General features: G+C 39.7%; 1 protein-coding gene across 1 annotated transcript in view; it reads right to left on the bottom strand.

The window, feature by feature from the left end:
* Nucleotides 1–23,798, bottom strand: part of PKD1L1 (polycystin 1 like 1, transient receptor potential channel interacting) — a 201,059-nt gene that overhangs the window by 100,550 nt on the left and 76,711 nt on the right. The window contains exons 22-28 of the mRNA XM_037837205.1: nucleotides 22,948–23,059; nucleotides 16,200–16,395; nucleotides 14,643–14,699; nucleotides 9,446–9,658; nucleotides 8,500–8,742; nucleotides 6,650–6,760; nucleotides 6,377–6,534 (exon numbers count right to left, since the gene is read on the bottom strand). Of these exons, the coding sequence (XP_037693133.1) occupies nucleotides 6,377–6,534; nucleotides 6,650–6,760; nucleotides 8,500–8,742; nucleotides 9,446–9,658; nucleotides 14,643–14,699; nucleotides 16,200–16,395; nucleotides 22,948–23,059 (1,090 nt within the window). The remainder of the gene's footprint in view (nucleotides 1–6,376; nucleotides 6,535–6,649; nucleotides 6,761–8,499; nucleotides 8,743–9,445; nucleotides 9,659–14,642; nucleotides 14,700–16,199; nucleotides 16,396–22,947; nucleotides 23,060–23,798) is intronic.

Genomic DNA, 23,798 nt, shown 5'->3' with positions numbered 1-23,798 from the left:
AATAGAAAAACAATAGAAAGAATCAACAAATGCGGTCGTAGTTGATTCGTCTGGGGGGGGGGTGGCGGCCGGTTGCTAAATCCTAGGCTCTCAGGATTGCTCCGAGGGTACCGGCGGCGGGGGCTCTTTCCCGGAGGCGAGGGCGAGGCGGGGGACTCGGCCAGGTCCCTGGCGGAGGCGTGCAAAGTATGGAGGGCGGCGAGAAAGGAACAGGCGGGACACGTTTCTTTTTAGGGTGAAGAAACCAAGAGAGTTTATTAGGGGAGAGTACAAGCTTATATCGGGCGGTTTAGAGGGCGGGGTGGCTGTAGGGGTTAAAGGCTTGGATTGGTTCTGAGAGGGCGTGAAGGTTGATTGAAAAGGTGCGGGAGTTGCTCCGGTAACGAAGAGGGTGGAGGGTACGGGTAAGGCACGGGGGTGGGGTTTTTCTCCGGCAAGCCCTCCCCAACGATTGTACTTTGGGGTGAGGAAATGGGGCCTGCCTCCGGCCTCACTTTCTCAGGCCTGGGGGGCTGTGGAGGGCGCTGTCGCCCGTGCCCACCACCCTCCCCAGGGGCTGATCAGGTCCCCCAGCCCAGGCCCGCCAAGTCGAAGCACGTAATCAGTGTCCCGCATTTCCCCCTTCTGTTTTAATTAAAGGAAGAAGCTTACCGGAGAGGTCCGCTAAGGGATGAGGGAAGGGGAGGCCGGGGAGGGGAAAAGGGGTTGACGGTTGCTCAGAGAGGCTGGAGCTCGGCGTTGGTGTGGCGCCCGAGCGCTCGAGAGGGGCCTCGCTGCTTGCGGGATGGACGAGGGTGGTGGCGCTGCGGAGGGTCAGCTTTTTCAGTGGAGGCAAGTCGTTGATACTGGACTTGCACAAATGATGAAAAGACAGCATCGGCTTGGTTCTTAGCAAGTTGGACAATTTTGCGGATAATGCAGGGCCCTAGGGTGAGAGCTAGAATAATCATTAGTAGGGGGCCGAGGAGAGGGAGGAGGTATGGGAGGATGGGGGCAAAGATATGGGACCAATAGTTGGCGGCTTCACGGTCTCTTTTGCGTTGTTCTAGTCCCTCTCGGACCTTTTTTAGGCTGTCCTCGGCGAGACCTGTGGAATTGGCATATACACAGCACTCTTCTCCTAGGGCGGCGCAAAGGCCTCCTTCTTTGAGGAGGAGAAGGTCGAGACCTCGGCGGTTTTGGAGCACGACCTCAGAGAGGGAATTGACAGAATTTTTAAGATGGGAAATAGCGTCTTGTAGGTGACGAATGTCCTCGTCAACAGCCGCCCAGAGGTGAGTTAGGGCGGAGCCTTGACTGGCTAATGCAGCGATTCCGGTGCCAGCGCCTGCAAGACCTAGGAGGGTGGCAATCGTGAGGACGGTGATGGGCTCTCGCTTTTGCAGAGGGGCAGTAACTGCAGTTGTTTCCAGGTGGAGGAAGAAGTCTTCCTCGCTGTGGTACAGGACCCTAGGGATAAGGACAATTAGGAGGCAAGTTTCATTAGTTGTATTGAGGGTTTGCACGTTAAGGCAGGGGGTAAGCCCTGTAGAGGAGCAGAGCCATTGGGAGGAGTTATGAGGAATGAGAAATTTTGCAGAGCTGCTGGGAGATGAGTAGTCGGCACAAGCTGTGAGGTTGGGAGAGTTACTTGAGCGAGGGCGGATGCACTTTCCTGTAAAGGAGACTGAATGAAAGGTTAGGGGGACGGCAGAGGTATTCCAATTGCATTCCGAGGGGCTGTCCTCTGTGTTTTCTGAAAAGGAGAGGTTGGAGGCAACTGGCTCATACAGGGGGGAGGAAGTGGAGAGGCAAAGCCAACAAGAGGAGGTAAGATTGGGGTTGGAGGAATTCACTGAGGTGAAGGCTGCTTGGATAAGGCTGAGGAGGGGAGAGGAGTAACGGGCGGGGGGGCGGACGAGGTTGGGGTGGTGGTGTTGGCGACGCGCCGTTTGCAGCTGAGGTGCGGTTTCCGGGTGTGCTGCTTGTACTCGAGGTGCGGCTGGGGGGCTGTGGAAAAAGGGGGTTAATGACTTGGTTGGGACCTACGCCAGAGGGTGTTCTTAATGCAGTATTTTGGCCTGGTTGGTTTGCAGCCTCTTTTTTTATGAGAATAAGTGATCCTGGGTCGGTTCCGTCCTTATAGATTCTGAAGCCCCAAGTTCGACCGGTTAACCAGGAAGGATCAGTGGGGAGTTGCACGGTAAGATTAAGGTGAGTGCAGGTACCTGTGGGTGGAAGGTGGGAACTGTCGTCCGTGCTGAAATAAACGGGCTCATCACGGGGTTTGCAGTTCCAGGGGGCCCAGTGTAGGGTAAGATAGTGATCAACGCTAGACGGCTTCCAACCAGTAGCTAGTGTCTCGCAGCCCCAATAGGCACAATAATATTGATTGGGGGCATTGCAATACGATTTTCCAGGGTTGGAGGCTGGGCACATATAATATTGGTGTTCATTACTGCCAACGGGAGGGTTGGGAAATAGATTAGAGGCGTTGACGAGAAAAGAGGGTCGCCCTGCGGTGGTATTGGTTTGCACAATTTTGGAATCTTCCCATTGTGTTAAGATCCATTTCCAAGGCTGGTGGGGGTTGGCCTGGGTGGAAGAGGCGAGAGTTAACATGATTATTAGAAGGGAAGCTATGCTGGGGTGAGGGTTGCGGAGGTGTAGGGGGCTGGCTTTTGCCTGTCTATAGAGGCGTATAATTTCTCTGATTTTTTGTTTCTCCGGGGTTTCACTCGGACTGGGGTCCAGGCTCAGGTGTACTGTTGTCATCTGGTGCGTTAGGCTGCGGAGACGGCGGCGTTCTCGTCTTGTCAGCCGTTTGGCTGCTGGTGGCGGGTCGGATTGCTTTTCCCGGGATCCAGATTGGTTGTGCTGCATCATCTTGCAGGCGAGGAGAAGGGGAGGTGGAGAGGCGTCCGGGCGAGCGGGTGGTTTACTGGACCGCTGCGTGGAGAGGACCTTTAATCCCAGGGTCGTGGGTTCGAGCCCCACGTTGGGCGCCAGTTGCGGTCGTAGTTGATTCGTCTGGGGGGGGGGGGTGGCGGCCGGTTGCTAAATCCTAGGCTCTCAGGATTGCTCGGAGGGTACCGGCGGCGGGGGCTCTTTCCCGGAGGCGAGGGCGAGGCGGGGGACTCGGCCAGGTCCCCGGCGGAGGCGTGCAAAGTATGGAGGGCAGTGAGAAAGGAACAGGCGGGACACGTTTCTTTTTAGGGTGAAGAAACCAAGAGAGTTTATTAGGGGAGAGTACAAGCTTATATCGAGCGGTTTAGAGGGCGGGGTGGCTGTAGGGGTTAAAGGCTTGGATTGGTTCTGAGAGGGCGTGAAGGTTGATTGAAAAGGTGCGGGAGTTGCTCCGGTAACGAAGAGGGTGGAGGGCACGGGTAAGGCACGGGGGTGGGGTATTTCTCCGGCAAGCCCTCCCCAACGATTGTACTTTGGGGTGAGGAAATGGGGCCTGCCTCCGGCCTCACTTTCTCAGGCCTGGGGGGCTGTGGAGGGCGCTGTCGCCCGTGCCCACCACCCTCCCCAGGGGCTGATCAGGTCCCCCAGCCCAGGCCCGCCAAGTCGAAGCACGTAATCAGTGTCCCGCAAACAAACCAAAAATTGTTTTTTTGAAAAGATCAATAAAATTGACAAACCTTTAGCCAGACTGACAAAGAGAAAGGGAGGACACAAATAATTAAAATCAGGAATAAAAGTGGAGACATTCCTACCAAACTTACAGAAATAAAAAGGATTATGAAAGGGTATTATGAACAATCATATTCCAACAAATTTTTAAACCTAGATAATATAGACAAATTCCTAGAAAAATACAAATTACCTAATCTGACATGATAAGAAATAGAAAATCTCAACAGACCCACAACAAGTAAAGGAATTGAATCGCTAATTAAAAACTTCCCAACAAAGAGAAGTCCTGGACAGAATGGTTTTACAGCTGAATTCTACCAAGCATTTAAAAAGATATAATAACAATCCTTCTCAAATTCTTCCAAAAAATAGAAAAGGAGGGATTCCTTCCTTCTTAGCTCATTCTATCAGGCCACAGCATTACCTTGATATGAAAGCCACATAAAGGCAGCACAAGAAAAGAAAATTACAGACCAATATGCCTTATGAATATAAATGCAAATTAAGGATATGAAACACAAAGTAGTTAGACTAAGAAATTAGTGAGAACCAATTTACCTTCTTGTGTGTGACTTAAAAAATTAACTGAAAACCCAAGTCCTTTAAGTGAATACATTTCAGATATGTAATGGCTTAGCTCATACGGTGGAACAAGAAGAACTGATTAAAAGCTGTGCTAACAACTTGGCAGGTGAACTCACTGCTCTCCCCCTACATGTGACCTGATTCCCAGGGAAGTAAATCTCCCTGGCAATGCAGAATATGACTCCCAGGGATGAATCTGGACCTGGCATCATGAAATTGAGAATATCTTCTTATTATGTCAGTTTGAATACATTTCCTCTTAGAATTTCCCTTTGGAAAAAAAAGAACAAATCAAAGAATTCTGGCCCAGGTCTATATGCATCCCCCTGACCAAAGGGGGATGTGAAATGAAACGAAATAAAGTTTCAGTGGCTGAGAGATTTCAAATGGAGTAGAGAGTCACTCTGGTGGACACTCTTATGCACTATATAGATAACCCTTTTTAGATTTTAATGTATTAGAATAGCTAGAAGTAAATACCTGAAACTATCAAACTCCAACCCAGTAGCCTTGACTCTTGAAGATGATTGTATAACAATGTAGCTTACAATGGGTGACAGTGTGATTGTGAAAACCTTGTGGATCGCACTTCCTTTATCCAGTGTATGGATGGATGAGTAGAAAAATGTGGACAAAAACTAAACGAAAAATAGGGAGGGATGGGGGGGGATGATTTGGGTATTCTTTTTTACTTTTATTTTTTATTCTTATTCTTATTCTTTCTGGTGTAAGGAAAATTTTCAAAAATAGATTGGGGTGATGAATGCATAACTATATGATGGTAATATGAACGGTTGATTGTACACCATGGACGATTGTATGGTATGTGAATATATCTCAATAAAACTGAATTTAATTAAAAATTTAAAAAAAAGAAAAAAAAAGCTGTGCTAAGCATGGATATCACCACTGCACAAGACATGGCCCTTGCTCATCACTACCTTTCATTCTAGTTAAGAGGCCCACCTAAAAGAACCAGGAGCAATGGGATGGTGTGCTAGTTTGAATCTGTTATATACTCCATACAAGACTATGTTCCTTTTTTAATCTACTCTTGTGGGAGAAGACCCATTGTCTTATGGGTGGGACCTTTTGATTAGGTTGTTTCCATGGATATGTGACCCGACCCATTCAAGGTGGGTCTTAATCCTTTTCTGGAGTCCTTTAAGAGAGCTCACAGAGAGAGAGCTCAGAGAAGCTGTGAGAGACATTTTAGAGAGAAGCTAAAATACGTAATCCAGAATTTGCCCCTGAGAGAAGCCAAGACAGAAGCCCAGAGCTATTTTGAAGAAAGCCACGGAAACCAGAATCTAAATCCAGGATAGGAACAGGAGACTCTGGCCATGTGACGGAGGAACCCCAGATGCCAGCAGCCTTTCTTCAGAAAAGGTATCGCCCTGTTGAAGCTTTAATTGGGACATTTTCATGGCCTTAGGACTGTAAATTTCTGAACTAATAACCCCCCATTGTAAAAGCCAATCCATTCCTGGTATAATGCATTTCGGCAGCTTTAATAAACTGGAACAGATGGCTATAATTCTTTACAGGTACCAAAATACATGGGAACTCAGGGAGGAGAAACGACCAAAGTCACACTTCTCCTACATAACCCTTTTGCCCATGTAAACTTATCACAAATTCTAAAAACTGGTGTCTTCCACTAACACTTTTAAATAGGATCTCACAAGAATCTTTTCAGTATTCATTTATTTAGCTCTCCAGTGGAATTCAGTCATAAAATGCAGCCCTTACAAGTCTTGTGAGTGCAACATTACTGAGTACTAGGATTAATTTATCATCTCTTGTTATGTCAGTTTGAATACATTTCCTCTTAGAATTTCTCTTTGGAAAAAAAAAATAAGGAATTCTGGCCCAGGTCTATATGCAGTGAGAATTAGATTCCTAAATGAGACCTATGTATTATTACTAACAATAATACAGCTGTTTCTCACTCCAATGAACCAAATAGGCAGGAATCTAGTCTCAGGAAACAAAGTGTGGAAGCTTAATCACTGGACAGTATAATACATGCTATAATTTCTTTAGACAATGAACATCATTATTGCTTTAAAAATGCAATTTAATTCACTCAGATTTTTCCTGGAAAACCTAATTCAAGTCAATATGTTGTGCTCCAACCCCATTACCTTGTCACTGTCATCCCACAACACACCTTACTAGCAACATTACGGGAAATGCTCTTGTGATGGGTTTAGAAAATTCAATTCTTATCTGCAGAGATTCCAGGGAATTTTCAGAAATTCCAATGAACCGATGAAAATTCACTTTATTCTGACGCAATATATACATTGTTTTATTTCTCCGATCATCCTGTTATCAAAAGGAAAACAAGTTAAGCAAAATTCATCTTTGTTCACAGAAATGTGTTAAAATCAGCCAGAATGGCCTAAATGAAACAGAGAAGACTGGGAAGGGCTCTCCTTACTGGGCCATCTTCCTCGCCAAACTCCACAGTCACTGGTGTCTTTAACCATCGTCTGCTGATGAGTCTTCTGCTGGTGCAGTGATAGAGGCTGAGGCCAATGGCTCCATTAATCTTTGGAAACAAAGAACTTCTCAGAGAAAGTGATGACAAGTGGTTGATATAAGTGAGAAAAATTGATTTAAGTGAGAAAAGCAGAGAGCCAAACTATAGCTATATTTATTATTACAATTATATAAAATTATGAACCTGAGGACAAAACATAGAGGGTAACTTAAAAAAAGAAAAGTAGTTTTACTAATTAGGATATCAGGATTTTGGCTGAATTTAGTTCTTTATTCTTATTGCTCTTATTAAAATTAATTTTAAAAAATTTTTATTCTTTTATTCTATTTTTCATTTTAAAAATTCAAAGGGAATATCCATTCATTGTAGAAAATTAGGAAGGAATAAAAAGGTACATAGAAGAATCAAGAACAACTTGCCTATAATCCCACAGCTCAGAGAAATCATACTTTGGGAAGTCACTGTCTAAACATTTTCTCTGTGTTGAGATCATAAGGAGCAGATGATTCAGTGTTCTACTTCTTTGTTGTTTTTGCATAGCATCTCCCCAAATCACTAAAAAGTCTTTCTTGACCTTATTTTAATTGGCTATATAAGGATCATCATAATTCATTTAAATAAAGAGTGAACTGTTACCCTAAATTGAACATTTAGGTAAATTTCATCATAAACAATAGTATTTGGAATAAATAAATAAAACATTTTCACATGAATAAATCTTTCCTCATTTTCTCAGTGTAGATTCCTAGAAGTATAGGTCCAGATTTTTGAGACTCCCAGTACATAGTGACAAAATGCTTATCAGAGAAGTTATATCAATTGACATGGTTAACTCACAACACCTCCACAAGTGTGTAAGTGTTTATAAAGGATTGCACTTTCATAAATTAAAAAAAAACCTCATTTTAATTTCCATTTCTTTACTGTTTGTTAGGCTGAACTATTTCCATTTGATGATTAGCCATTTTTATTTCTCTAGGAAAAAAAAAAATGGATGCTTTACCAGAAGAGGATTTTTGACCAAAATGGAGATATCAGTAAGATTGCACCATTAACTTATACATTCGTTTATTATCCAATGCCCAAATGACCCAGGTATTTCAGCCAGGGCTGAGGACACAGATGTTTGGAAGCCACACTCCCTGTTCTCTGGGGCCTCACGGTGATTTTTGGATAATAGAAGGTTGGAGCAGATGTTGACAAAAGTGCCTAGGGGCTGGGAAAATCCTCCTAACTTCCCCATCTTACCCCCTCTTCTGACTCGGGTTCCCTCTTACACCCAACCTCGAAGGGAATCAAAGGCTTCCTCAGGGGTTCAACCTACACGGACATTTCAAGCAGGTGTGGAAGAAATGAGCCACATTCTGGTAGATCCACAGCAGTTCTCCCTTCTCAAGTTTCACTCAAGTCAAACTTTTCATTTGATTTCACAAACAATTAAACACATCCAAGAGGTTAACAACCCTCGTGTTTGGCATAATCACTACACCACATACTCCATCCACTCAAATCTTTTTACTCTCTGACAATGGACTTTAAAGTCCCCACAGGAAATGCTGAATGGGTGCAATTACTGAAACACAGTGATACCTGAATTTGCCAAGATTTTTCTGTAGGAATTGTGATCCTCTAGGATAAGTGTAAGCTACCAAACAAGAGGCCCTTTTGTTAGAACTTAAAAACAGATGTGAATGTGCCAACCTTATCTCTCTGTTTATCATCAAAGCATGATTACCGCAAAGTTTGATACCGTCACTGGAAGCGACAGGCCATCCCTTATACTGTACCTGACCAGCAGCTCTTCCCCCTGGATATGGGTTCTTTCTGAAGAGGATGAGTTGGCTAATATAGCATGTGCTCCGAGTTTCTGTCCCAGCAGGACTGAGCCTGGCGAGATCACCTGGTAAGTGAACCCTGAGAGGCCCAATGCTCTGAATCGAGTTCTGAAGGTCAAGATGGATCTCGGTTTGGAATTCCATCTGCTCAGTGCCCACATGGAGCTGAAGCTCGTTACTCGAAGAGAGATAGCTCTGAAACAAACAGTGGGGCAGATTCCAACATTTAAAACCCAAGTGAATAAATAATCTTGAATCCAGAACCAGGGAAGCGACACGGAATAATTGAAAAGATAGCCAGTCCCAAATAAGTTTGGATTCATTTCCCTGAGCAAAGATTTTGATACAAGGATTAAATGGCAAATCATAACTAAACACCGTTAACTTACTGCTTTTTGAAAGCATTAGCCATTTCACGAGGTAAAAAAAAAATCACTGAGCTAATTTCCCATAGTTACTACAGCAGAAAGTAATGAAGTAAACTTTTATGTGTTTTTAGCAGTTATATATCAGCAGGGCTACTTTTTAAATTAATACATGTTGAAAGAATTTACATTACACCAGGTGATTCATCAAAAAAAAAAAAAAAAAAAAGACAGATCTCCTGAGAAATATTTCTAAGTCAACCTGCCCTAAATATACTATAGAAAATCACCAGAAATACAAGAAAATGGAGCAGAAGCAAAATCTCATTGGAAACATTACAATATTATCATCAGGTAACACAAAATTCAAAATGAAAATTTCTAAATATCAAGCTACCACCCAGGATAATAAGCATAACACTTCAATTATGGATTTGATTTTTGGTTTTGAGAAGTGATTACAAATACAGGTTAACTTCCTGGGGTAGAGGAAACAGTTGTCTTCCTGTCAGTAAAGAAAGAGCATGACTTACTAACAACAAATCTGAGATGACCTTAATTCCATCCTCTTGCAAATAGACCACATTCCTAGATTTTTCTTGGTCAAATACTTTCAAGACTCCAGATACAAGAAGGACAAGTTCAAACATCAGTCCTCTGTCTATCACCAACTTCCCAGAGAACTGGCTTTGAGAAAGGAGCATTTGAGTGTATTTAAGGATGAGAACTGCACTCGCGAAGGTTACCTATATGAAAAGAAAATAGGTAACTGAACTGTTTCATGATACACGATGAATATATTCTTGCCTCTTTTATGATTGGGAATTAGGAAGAGAGTAGTTTCTCTTTATTTTTCTTTTTTTAATTACTGCAATGGGTTCAAAAGAATTGGATTCAATCCAGGTTTGTTCTCTATCTGGCTGATGATTATTGGCCAACTTCATAAGCAACAATTTGCTCTGTGATATTCAGTTTCTTGATCCATAAAATGGCCAAATTAAAATAGATGGTTTCGAACAGGACCCTTTATGCTTTAAAATGTTACTTGGTTTGAACCCCAACAATAACTTCACAAGTACCTTCACCAATTGGTGCCAACCTCCTTCTACAGCCTTCTGCCTTCCCATCCATCACCACATGCTTCCTATTCTTGAGCACCATTGGGAATCTCTTAGGGTTCCCAAATAATCGAGGCCTTTGCATGATGCTAAACATACTGCCTTTGTCTAAAATATCTTTACTCTATCTTTGCCTAGCCTTTACCTTGTCTTTTCCTTCTCTCTCTCTTTTATGTTTATTTTTGTAATTTGAACCATTTTTAAATATACACAAAGGTAGAGAGAAGAGAACAGTAGTATAATATGCCCACCTTTACCAATTTTCATTCATTGGCAATAATTTTTCTTCTATTGCTCATTCAACTTTAAAAAATTATTTTCAAGCAAATCTCAGACATTATTTTTATCCATGAATACTTTAGTGCATATCACTAACAGACAAGGACTCTTTCCTAAAATATGCCACAATGCTTTAGCATACCTAACAAAATTAACAATGATTCTTTCCTACTTATCTCGTAACACCCACTTCATCAGACAAAATTAGCTTCACCGTTACCTTGAGTTTCTGAGGAGTTCTGTCATTCTCCTAATTATAAGACTTAGCACATTTATTGAAGTGTATCTGTTTGCTTATTTAACTTCATTCTTCAGTTCACGAAAGATGAGGACTAAATATTTTTCTTCTATGTAGCTTAGCAGCTCCCAGCAGGTGCTAAATAAATGTGTCCAGTTAAATGATAAACTAATGAAATTAAAATTCTATTTTCTGATGGTCATTCTTGTTCAACCAAAATGCAGCTTCTAACATCAAACTCTTTCACCAACAGTAAAATTAAACCATTTGGAAATACAGTGAAACTACTATTACAGGCCCCACAGAGAAGTAACATATCATTAAAACAGAACTCAAAATTGGAAAAAAAAAGAGATCTTTTTCCAAAATAAATAAGTGCTTCAAAGAATACATTATGCTCACTTTTACACTGGCCTTTTTTTGTTATTGTTGTTACCAAAAATATCACAAATGGTTTCCTTGGACAAACATATTCAATTCTACTTACCACCCTGAGCCAAGGAAGAACCGTGGACAGCCCTGAGTTCAGAGACTTTATACATGACTTTAGCACCTTTGATTTGTAATTATTTTGCAGACATCTGTCTTCCTACTCTTGATGACCTAACCTCTTAAGATCACCCACTGTATATTATTAATGTGACATGAACTGCTCGAACAGGACCTGTGGCAGAGATGGTTGGCTGTTTTCCAGAGTCATTCCCCCTGATCCCATGGAGGGACATTTCTGGGAAGTGATTCCATTTCCCTGGTCCCTTTGGGTTCAGGGGGGATTCTGCAACCAGTTCTCTCCAGCGGAACATGAGAGGAGTGAGGTCTGCCCCTTCCAGCGCAACACTGTTAACAAGGGGTACACCTTCTCTGTGCTCTATCCCCCCAACTTAGGAATCCACACAGTGGAGACGCTGGGCATGAGACAGAAGGAGCCTGAGTCCCTCAGTGACCGTGTGGAAACCACCCACTGAACGCCTTTTATGGAAGGCGTGTGAATGAGGAAGAAACCTCTGTTATATTAAGACTCTGAGACTTCAGGGTAATCTGTTCTAGCAGTTCACATCACATTAATTAACAATACACAGAGGGTGATCTTAAGAGGTTAGGTCATCAAGAGTTGGAAGACAGATGTCTGCAAAATAATTACAAGTCAAAGGCGCTAAAGTCATGTACAAATTTGTCTAGAATAAAATGAACACACACCTTCAGGCCTCTATGAAGATTTCATGGAGAAGGTGGCATTTGAATCTAGCCTTTAAAAGAAAGTAATACTTTCCCAAGGGAAGAAGGCCGAAGAGTACTCCAGGCTGAGGGAAAACACTATTTGAGGGAGGCCTTCTAGGGTCTCATATATTTAGCAAGTAAGGAACATTTGGAGTGACTGGAACACAGAAGGTGGCTATGTGGGGAGATGTGCAGAGGGTAAGTTGGGACCGCATGGAGTCCTCAATTGATATGCTGAAGAACTGAATTTTATCCTTGAAGTACTAGGGAATCATCATATATTTTAAAGCAAACGAGTGATGTGACCAGCCTTGATGTCTGTTTGTTTATTTCTAATGGAGATAGCTCTGGCACAGGGAGGTAGGTGGATGTGTTGCAAAGTTACGATCAGTCTGCCTACCCAGATAGGTGGTTGTTGCAGTAAAGCAAGAGGAAGATGATGTGGCTGTGAATCAAGGCAGCAGAGATGGGAAGAAGGGGACAGAATCGTCATCTAGGCAGACATTCATTCATTCCATATCTTCCTACTGAACCCCTGCAGTGTGTCACAGCTGAGGTTATGCAGTAAACTGGAATGAATGGTCCCTTCCATCAAGGAGCTTATGTTTCAGTGACAGAAGAAAGTCTGTAAGGAAATGAATAAGATAGTTGCTGATTGTGAGAATACTGAAGGAGAAAAACTAGGTAATAGCAAAAGGTGATTTTAGATCGTGGATCAAGGACAACTTCTCTGAGGAAGTAACATATGAGCTGAGAGCTGAATGCAAACGCCTCAGATCTTCAGTGAAGACAAGGGTGGGGCATACCACGAAAAGGGACTCAGACTCTGAGAACTCAGTTTCCGAGCCCAGTATACCTAGAGGATGTTTAGAAGGGGAAGAAAAACTGAGAGAAGAAAGGAGAGGTAACAAGGAGCCAGATCATGCCAGCCATGGTAAGATGTTTTAAGCAGGGGTGTGGCATTAATGGAATCAGGCTTTTAAAAATAGTAAAATAAATGTTTCATATTTTAGGACATAGGGGACCAACTAGTGAAGGTTCTAATAACAAATAAGTTATGGAGGGTAAACTTAATGTTATGGGAATGCTCAGGAATGACTATGGTTTGTTAATTTTCTTGGGGTATGGTAGGAACATGTTGGAAGCAATGTAGTTATTTTAGATTATTTGTTTTCTTATTCCTTTGTTTTATTTTGTTTGAGATGTTGTTTTTTCATTTGCTTTTTAATTTTTTGATAAATAAAGTTTAAAAAAATTAAAAAAAATTCCCTCTAGCTGCTGTTGGTAGAAAGTATTATAAAATGGTAGAGAGGAGGCAGGGAGAACAGTTTGAGAGAATGTTAACCTGGATGAAAAACGATGTTTGCTTAGATTAGAGTTGGGAGCAGTAGAGATGGAGAGAAGTAGGAAGATTCTAAATGTGTTTCTGAGGAAGAACTGATAGGATTTAATTGTAAGTGGATGAATGAGGAAAAGGGAAGAATCTTTGATGACAACTTCATTTTTTACTTGACATTCTGGGTGGAAGGTAGTGTGTTTCCTAAGATGGGGAAAAGGGACAGAGGAATGGGGTTGAAAGGAGAGGGACTGGAGGTGTGGGACAGGGATCCCTGCCTTGACTATACTGGGTTTGAAATACACAGTAATCGGATATGTGAGTCTGGAGATTTGGGGAGACGTTTGGGTTGAAGATACACAATTTTTTGAGTCCTCATCATATAGATTTGATTTAAAGAGCCTGGATGAGAGCACCGAGGGAAAAATTGTAGACAGAGAAGCCAGGGAGGCCCATAATCAAACCTGAAGCAAACCAGAAAACCATGGGGTCAGGAAACCAAGAGAAGAGAAGTGTCCCCAAAAGGAGGGTGAGCATCCAACAGAATGTTGCCAAGAGGGGAAGAAAGGTGGGGAAAGGGGTCCAGTGAACCTGGCACATGGGGCTTTTTAGTGACTTGGATGGGAGCAGTGTCAGTGTTGAGATGAAGATGAAAGCCAGATTCTGATAGTTTAAAACGCATAAGATACAGCAAGTATAGACCTCAGCAAGTATAGAACTCACTTTCTGAATGTTTTGCTGTAAAGAAGAACACAGAAATTAGGTAGTAGCTGGAAAAGGATATAGTTTTAAGGGAGGTATTTTTTTTAAAGGAGTGAAATACTAAGCATGAATGGGAATCATCCAATGAGATAGTGAAAGGGAAGATATAGCAAAGAGAGCAGTGAACTGAAAGAGATAACTCCTGGAGAAGGCAAAAGGGAGCGGGAGGGAGGATCACCACCTACAGCCAAACAGATGGACACTGTACAACTCCAGGGGCACCAGTGACACTGATGGAAATGAGGTGGCCATGGAGAATATTACAAGCTCAGGTAGAGGGATGAACCCTTGCTGGAATGGGGAAATGCCTTCCATGATGACAGAGTGCGGCCATGGAAGACAGAAATGGCTGTGTTATATTTGCACACTAGTGGTAGATGAGGAATCTGGATGGGCTCCCTTCTCATGTCTCAAATAGTAATCCAGTGAGAGACCAACCGAAAGGGGAGGAAAGGGTGCTAGAGAAGTGAGAAGAAAGGAAGGTACGGAGATGGGAATATCCAATACCATTTATTATTAATAAAGAACAATCCCTTTATAAAATTATTTATAATGAGGATAATACTTGTTTTAACCCATTTCTACTTTGGGTTTTCAAACATATATCAGGAAAGAAGTTCTTCACCAATGCCCTTCAGATTAATTTTGGGGGGAAAGTCATATTTACAATATGAATGCCAAAAACAGAATACTAGACAGTACATTCTTCAAGAACTGATCCATGCTGTCATAATTATGCATAAAAGAAGGAAGTACAGTTGAAAAGAAATAGGACTCACCTTATTAGGGAAGTTTATGAGGTCACTCAACATAAGAACAGAATCGACCATTTCTTTCTGAACAGGAGATACAAACACACACACCAACCAACAAACAAAAGAAAAGAAAAGTTAGCTTAACCAATATAAAGCTATATAATTTATACCATGCTTATGTAGAAACAGACAAGATTCCATGTTTTTCAGTTAAGAGACTAACTGGAGGCCAGGCATTCTTTAGAGAGACCAACACCTTGTTCTCAAGTTTTTCCTACCAATTTAGCATCTCTCCTCCTAGAGGCCCCCCTAGACAGCCTCCTCAGATCCCATCAGGCAAGTGACAAGAGGAAAGAGTAAGTTAAGAGGGCAGAGCTAAGGAAAACTTTGAAATAGTCTAAGAGAGAAAGATGGAAGAAGAAAAATGTGAGTTCAAGGAAAAGTATCTTATAATTATAATGTAATAAAATATGTTCTTTGTGGTTGAGAAAGTTTTCTAGAGACAGTTATAAGACAGGAGTTCCAGAAATGTTGTAAGCAGAGACATTACTATTTCAAGACAGGGTCATTTCTTTAAAGTTCACATAATTATGAACCTAACTCTCTAATATATCATTTTATATCACGATAAAATCAGATTGGATTTACATAATTTTTATTTACAGCAACTTCAGCAGAATTATCTGTGGTGATGATTGACTTGTATCATCTCATCTCTTTATTTTTCATAGAACATTGTAAATGTAATTAATGCCTCTGAATTGTACATTTCAAAATGATTAAAGTGACAAATTTTGTTATATTTCTGCTACCAGAATAAAAACAAATGAAAGGTCAGTGAGTACACGTCTGTGAATGTACTAAAAACCACTGAATTGTACACTTCAAATTGCTGAATTCTATGGTGTTTTAATCACATCTCAATAAAGCTCTTTTTAAGAAAAAGTGACAGAGTGGTGTGTTGAAGTCTCCAAGTATATTTAAGCATATTTTAGAAAATCATTCTGGTACATGGTATGTCTCTCCATTTATTTAGATCTTCCTTGACTTTTTTCATCAAAATTATGTCATTTTTATTATATAAGTCCTGTACTTTTATTGTTAGATATACAACTAAGTAATTAATTCTTTTTTGACCAACTGTAAATGGTATTGGATTTTGGGGGGATTTTTTTAAATTAAGATATATTCGCACAACATACAACATCCAAAATATACAATTAATTTTTCACATTACCATCATATAGTTGTTCATTCATCACCCCGATCTATTTTTTGAACATTTTCCTTGTACCAGAAAAGGTGAAAATAAGAATAAAAAAAAAATAAGAGTAAAAAAAGGAACATCCAAATTGAACACCCCCCTGCCCCCATCACATCTCTTAAAAACCAGCAGCATTCATTTGTGAAATATATAATAAGCAGGGTAGAGAAACCACAGACATTTACCAGAGACAAGCTGGCTGGATTCTTGATTGTGTTTCATAAGCATGGCCTCTAGCTGATGTGCTAACCAGTCATAAACCCTCCTGTGCTGATACAGTTTCACAGACGCTAAATTCAGCCTGCTTTGGATCATACCTGAGTTGCAAAAGTTAATTTGCATACTGAAGAAATTAATGCATCCTGAATTTGTGACCATTGGCCACACAAGGGACTTCTGCTTTCCTTTGCCAAATGACTCAGAATCCTGGTGATCATGGTGATGTAGTTCCTGGTTTCTGTATAACTTCCCATCAGCAGGAGATTAGAGAGATTTTTCAGGCTGGAATTATATCTGAAAGAAACAAGAGTTATCATGATGGTTTAAATGCACTGCAGAAATTTTCAACCTGTCTACCAAGAGTGGAATGATACTTGCTATTAAAAGCTTCTTGGGTGGATCAGGGCAGGAAGAGAATGATGCAAAGAAGAGTTATTATGTGCACAGAAAACTAAAAGGACACACTGAGACACAGTATCAAGTGGCTAAGAGATGGCAGGGACACAAAATAAGTCTGAAACAAGAACACGTTTCAGTGTAGTTTATGCTGCCTCACTCCCTCTGCCTAAAGTGCAGACTTGTCAACTGTAGTTAAAACCGTGAAACATAATACTCTATGTTCTGGTTTGCTAATGCTTCACTGGAGAAAGGCCATTAGCATCTGGAAAACCTCTGTTAGCTTGGAAGGCACATGGCTGGTGTCTGCTTGCCCCCAGCTTGCGTTTCAAAATGGTGTTCTCCAAAATGTCTAAGCATTAGCCAACGTCAGGGGTCCGCAACTCCACGCATCTCTGAGCTAAGGCAGCAAGTGTCTGGGTATGTGCTGGCATTTTTAAAGGACTCAAGTAAACTAATCAAGGCACACGCTGAATGGGTGGGGCCATGCCACCATGAAAATAATCTAATCAGAGTTATCACTTACAGTTGGGTGAGTCACATCTCCATGGAAACAACCTAATCCCAACATCCCACAAGACTGGATTAAAGATCATGGCTTTTTATAGAGGACATCATATATCCAAACTGGCACACTCTACGTTCATGTACAATCTACACTCAGTAACCAAGGTGCAGGGAAGAGCAAAGATCTGGCCAGTCAGCAGTTACTCTAACAGGATAGAGAGTTTAGGGAAAAGGGAGAGGGGAGCTGACTGTGGGAGGTAGGAAACAACCACAGATCAAGAACCTTCTGAACAAAGCGATGGAAGGGATGATCTCTCAAGCAGGTCAGAAACCAATAATTTTCCTGCCTAGAGTTACAAAAGTTCACAAAACCCCTTTTATCAGGTCTAAAACAGGCACAAAAGAGTCAAATAGAGAATGATATGGAAGCAGAAGGGCAATGAGGAGGGATGCAGTCCAGAGCTAGACACTGACACCAGCACAGCTATTGGTGGTTGAAGCTTCACAAGCATCCTTATAGGGAGGTGGTTACCAGTGCCTGCACCCATAGGACAGTGGATGACTACACTGTACTTGTGGTTTGATGAAAAGTCACAATTCTATGATTTCAGATTTCAATCACTGGGTACTTATTTTTTACTTACTGCATATTTCATGTATTTGGGCTTGGAAAGGTAACATGATATAGTAAAAGAAGCAACATGATACAGTAAAAAGCAACATGATATAGTAAAATGAGGCCAAAGAACAGTCGCATCCCTTGCTCTGCAATTTCCTTGCTGTGTGGCTTCAAGAACATCATTTAACTGAATAACTGAGCCTCTGTTTCTCATTGTGTAAAATATAGATACTCATCTGAATATACCACACAGAGTCATTGCAAGGAATACAGAAATGAAAATATGAATCTGTTACTAATTAATTATAAAATGTTTTATAGGCTCTGAAGCACATATGACAAAATATAAGTTTGATCAATAAGTAAGTATGAGGAAAGAGGGTCAACCCCTAGGAAGCCAGGCTCAAAGATAAAAAAAAAAATGAAAAAAATCTGAGCAGGATATCAGAGACTGGACACTAAAGAGATATATACTTCACAGACTTAGTCTTGGCAAGTCAATAAACAAATAAGCAAATGAACAAAAATAAAAGCAGCAGTTAGCTGAGGAAAAGGTAGGGGACAGGGCATCAGTATCAAAGCTGCTTCAACTGTTACCTAAAATGTCAAGTTTTCAACAAAAATTTATGAGATGTCCAAATAAATAATAGGATAGTGTGTGACTCATATACAGGAAAAAAACAGCAGGCAATAGAAACTACTTTTGAGGAGGCCTAGATGTTGACCTTAGCAGACTAAGAAATTCAAAGCAGCTGTTATAAATATGTTCAAAGAACTAAAGGAACACATGCATTAAAAAATCGAAAGGAAGTTATTACAATAATGACTCATACAACAGAGAATATCAATAAAGAGAGAGAAATTATAAAAAGAACCAAATAAAAATTCTGGAGTTGAAAAATACAATAACTGAAATGAAAAATTCACTAGAGAAATACAAAAGTAGATTTGAATTGGCAGGAGAATCTGTGAACTTGAAGGCAGACCAGTAGAAATTATGCAGTTTGAAGAACAGAAAGAACACGGGAGAAAGAAAAATGAACAGAGAAACAGAGAGATGTCAGATACCATTCAATGTACCACATATGCATCATGGAAATACTAGAAAGAGAAAAAAGAGAGAAAGGATATAAAAAGTATTCTAATAAACAATGGCTGAAAACTTCCCAGCCCATCCAAGAAGCTCAGTGAACTCCAGACAGAATAAATACAAAGAGATCTAGAAACATTACTGTGAAAATGTTGAAAGCCAAATATAAAGAGAAAAATCTTGAAAGCAGCGAGAGGAAAATGACTCATCATATTTATGGGGACTATAAGAAAATTAACATTTGACTTCTTTTCAGAAATAATGGAGTCAGAAGACAATTGGACAATATAGGTCAATGTGCTGAAAGACTAAGAAAACCTGTCAGTCAAGAGTTTTACATTTAGCTATCTTTCAGAAGTGAAAGCAAAGGATTTTTTTATTCCCAGATAAACCAAAACTGAGAGAACTTGTTGCTAGGAAACCTGCTCCATAAGAAATATTAAAAGAAGTTCTTCTTGCTGAAAGTAATGACACCAGATAGTAATGTGAATTCACATGAAAAAAACAAGAGCTCCTGTAAAGGCCATTATGTAGATAAGGGTAAAAGACACAGAGAGAGTATATTCACACATTTCTTTTCTTTGTTCTCTTATTTAAAAGGCAATTACATAAAAGCAATATCCATAGAATTTTAATGTTAGGTCTATAATGCATAGAAATGTAATATATTTGACAATAATAACACAAAGAAGGGAATGAAACTATATTTGAGTAAGAAAATGACACCACAGGAAGAAATGAAGAGAATCAAAACTGGTAAATAAGATGATCAATATACAACAGAAAATGTCTAGTATATATTTGTGCACTCCTTTCTTTTCTTAGTTTCTTTAAAAGTTATGATTATAAAACAATGATTATAACACTGTATTGTTAGGATTGTAACATTTATAGAATTAAGATGTATAATAATAACACTAGAATGATAACAGGAAGTGTGATGAAACAGAGCTATATAGGAGCAAAGTTTCTGTGTCTTACTAGAATTAAGTTAATATAAATCTGAAGTAGATTCTGAGAATTTAAGATGTATATTATAAACCCTAGATCAACCACTAAGAAAATAACTTTAAAAATGCACTTAAAATCATTAAAGGTGTTAAAATGGTATAGTAGAAAAAAATCCACTTAAAACAAAAGGAAGTAGTAAAGGAGAAACAGAGGAACAAAAGTAATCATGAGACATAGAAAACAAAAGAAAAATGACAGGCATAAATGCAATCATATCAATGATACCATTAAATATGACTGAATTACATCGTCCAATAAAGAAAAGGCGGAAATTTCAAGACTGAGAAAATAAAAAGAAGATCCTATTGTAATCTGTCTATAGGAGACATACTTTAGGCTCAAGGATATAAGTAGGTTGAAAGTAATAAAGATGGAAAAAAGATAAACATGGGAACAGTAACCATGAGAGACCTGGAATGGCTATACTAATATCAGACAAAGTAGATGTTAAGACAAAAACTGGTACTAGTGTCAAAGAGGGACATTTTATAATGGTTAAATGGGTCAAGCCATCAGGAAGATTAAAAAAGAGACAAATATTCATGGACTTAACAACAAAACCCTAGTATACATGAAGAAAAAACTGACAGAATTGAAGCAAGAGACAGACAATTCAACATTAATAATACTGTCCATAATGATGGAACAATAAGGCAGAAAATCAATAAGGATATATAAGACTTGAAAAATAGAAACCAACTAAGCCTAACAGACATCTATAGAACACTCCACCAAACAGAAGGTTAACATATATTCTGCTCAAGTGCACATAGAACATTCTCCAGAATATATGAAACACTAAGCCATAAAAAGCCTCAACAATTTAAACTATTGCAATCATACAAAGTATATTATCTTGTCACAAAAGAATTAAATTAAGAAATCAACCACAAAAAGAAATTTGGGAAATTCAAAAATATGTGAAAATTAAACAACATATTCCTACATAACCAATGAGCCAAACAAGAAATCACAAGGGAAATCAGAAAATACTTTGAGATGAATAAATGAAAACACACCGAAACTTATGTAATGCAGTTAAAGCAGCGCTTGAAAGAAATTTATAGTTATAATTGCCTGAAAAAATAATCTCAACTTAATAACCCGACTTTCCCTCTTAGGAAACTAGAAAAAGAGGAGCAAATTAAACCCAATGAAAGCAGAAGTAAGGAAATAAGATTAGACTGGAAATAAATAGAATAAAGAGCAGAAAAACAATAGAGAATATCACCAAAACTGAAAGTTTGTTCTTTGAAAAGATCAACGAAATTGCCAAACTTTTAGTTAGATTAACCAAGAAGTCTAGCCGAGAGAGAAGACACAAATTACAAACATCTGGAATGAAAGAGGGGACTTCACTAATGACCATGCAGAAATAAAAAAGGAATATAAGAGAATACTATGAAAAAACTGTATGCCAGCAAATTAGAGAATCTAGGTGAAATGGAAAAATTCTAAGACACATGCTACTGAAACTGACTCAAGAAGAAATAGAAAATCTGAATAAATCTATAATAAAGAGATTGAATTACTAATTTAAAAAATTCCCACAAAAGAAAAGCCCAGGCCTACAAGACTTCACTGGTGAAATTTACTAAATATTTAAAAAAGTAATACCAAATCCTTCACAAAGTCTTTCAAATAATAGAATACAAGGGAATACTTCCCAAGTGATTCTGAGGACTTGATACTAGTAACAGACAAAGGTATCACAAGAAAAGAAAATTAAAAACCAACTTCCTTATGAGTATAGACACAAAACATCCTCAACAAAGTACTAGCAAACCAAACCCAGCAATATATAAAAAAGATTATACACCATAAGCAAATGGGATGTATAACAAGAATACAAAATTGGATCATAGACCTATATGTGAGAGCTAAGACTATAAATGTCTTAAAAGAAGACACAGCAGTAACTCTTGGTGACCTCTGAGTTAGGCAGAATTATGTCTTAGATATGACACAAAAAGCACAAGCAGTGAAAGAGAAGATAAATAAGTTGGACTTCATTAAAAAAACAGTCAAAAAAATTTTCCTGCTTCAAAAGATACCATCAAGAAAGTGAGAAGACAACCTACAGACTGGACGAAACTATTTGCAAATCATATATATGATAAGGGACTTGTATCCAGAATACGTAAAGGATTCTTACAATTCAATAATAAAAAGACAAAAAACCCAATTTTTAAAAATGGGCAAAATATACGAACAGACATTTCTTCAAAGGTATAGAAAGCTTATGAAAAGATTGAAAATGCTTAACATCATTAGTTATTAGAGAAATTCAAATCAAAACTATAATAATGAGATAGCCTTACATACCCCACTATGAAGGCATTAATGAAAAAGACAATAATAAGTGTTGACAAAGATGTGGAGAAAGTGGAACCCTTATATATTGCTGGTGGGAATATAGTTACCATATGACCCAGAAATTCTACTCCTAGGTAACTACCCAAGATAAATGAAATCAGATGTCCACACAATCAGATGTTCCTACATAACCAATGAGCCAAACAAGAAATCGCAAGGGAAATCAAAACGTGTACATGAATTTTCATAGCAGCATTATTCATAATAGCCCAAAAGTAGAAACAACCCATATGTTCATCAACTGATGAATGAATTAGCAAAATGTGGTATACCCATACAATAAAATTTTATTCAGCAATAAAAAGGAATGAAGTATTGATACATGCTACATCATGGATAAACCCAAAAACATTAGGCTAAGTGAAAGAAGCCAGTTACAAAAGATCATGAATTGTATCATCCCATTTATAGGAAATGTCCAGACAGGCAATTGGACAGAAAGTAGATTAGTGGTTATCTGGGGCTGGTAGGAAGAAGCTGCTAGTGAGAAGGGTTTTGGGGGTGATGAAAAGGTTCCACAACTGGAGTGTGGTGATGGTTGCACAACCCTGTAAATATATTTAAAAACATGGAATTGTATTCTTAAGTGCTATGTATATGATATCTCAATTAGCCTGGTAAAAGAAAAGAAGGAGGTGCTTTATAGGAACCGAAGTATGTACACAAATGTCATGGAAACACCAGTTGGCAGATTACGCTGGTAGAGCTATATCTATTTCTTTCACTCATTCAGAGAAGTTAAGGCCCTGTCACTCTTTTACTTCACCCTGCTGCCACCCTGGGGGACCATCACCTCCTGAGGAAATACAAACCCTGCTTCAGGATGTCTCTGTACACCATTACTCACAGATCCTCGCCCAGGCAGCCACTGCCATGGTAACGGGGCAGCACAGTCACCGCCACCGCACAGGGCTGTAACTTGGAGCCTTCGCCATCTGTGATCTCAGTGGAAACCATGACTGTAAGAGAACACGGTAAAGGAGAGTCACCCTGGACATATGGGATAGAGGGATGTTTCTTCACAGACTGGCAGGAATTGACTATTGCTTACACTCTTTGTAGCAACAAATTGAAAACAGAATCTTTGTTGAGCAGATATGTGCCTAGCATGGTGATGGATGACACAGTGATGTCAAAATAAAGCAAGGATGAGTGTTGAATGTAAGGTTCTTGCATCCTCCTAGGGAGACCCAACATATGGACATATAAAAATAAGCAACAGTGCAAAGCAGGGAGTGCCAAACGGATGGGGGCAACCAGAAGGTGTCACAAGAGTTGAGTAGAAGAGATTACTGTGTGCAAGAGAGGTCAGGAAATTATTCATTCATTCACATGCTCTCACTCATTCATTCATTCAACCAGCAAGTATTGTCTGCCTGCTGCAGTATAAGATGCCATGGGTGAACAGGACCAGTCTCTCCTCTCAAGCAGCTTGCAGTCTGTTCAGCACTAATCATATTAAAAATGTGATGAGTGCTGAAATAGCCATGGGTGCCCCAGAGAGTGAAATATAAACTCTCCAATGGGGTCAAGGATTGGGAATATTTTAGTCAGTTCCTAAACAATGTATAGAAATGTGACAGGTCTAGAAAACAGGTGAAGATTTTTGACAGAGGGGAAGTTTGCATGAAGACAGAAGTATGGCAGGAAATGGCTTCTTTGGGAACACAAGAATCACTTTGGGTGACACGGGCCCAT

This window comes from Choloepus didactylus, chromosome 5 (assembly GCF_015220235.1).
Source record: "Choloepus didactylus isolate mChoDid1 chromosome 5, mChoDid1.pri, whole genome shotgun sequence".
In the NCBI taxonomy this organism is placed as follows: domain Eukaryota; kingdom Metazoa; phylum Chordata; class Mammalia; order Pilosa; family Megalonychidae; genus Choloepus; species Choloepus didactylus.
Note: the sequence above shows the minus strand (reverse complement) of the source record. Positions and strands in the feature narration are given on the sequence as shown.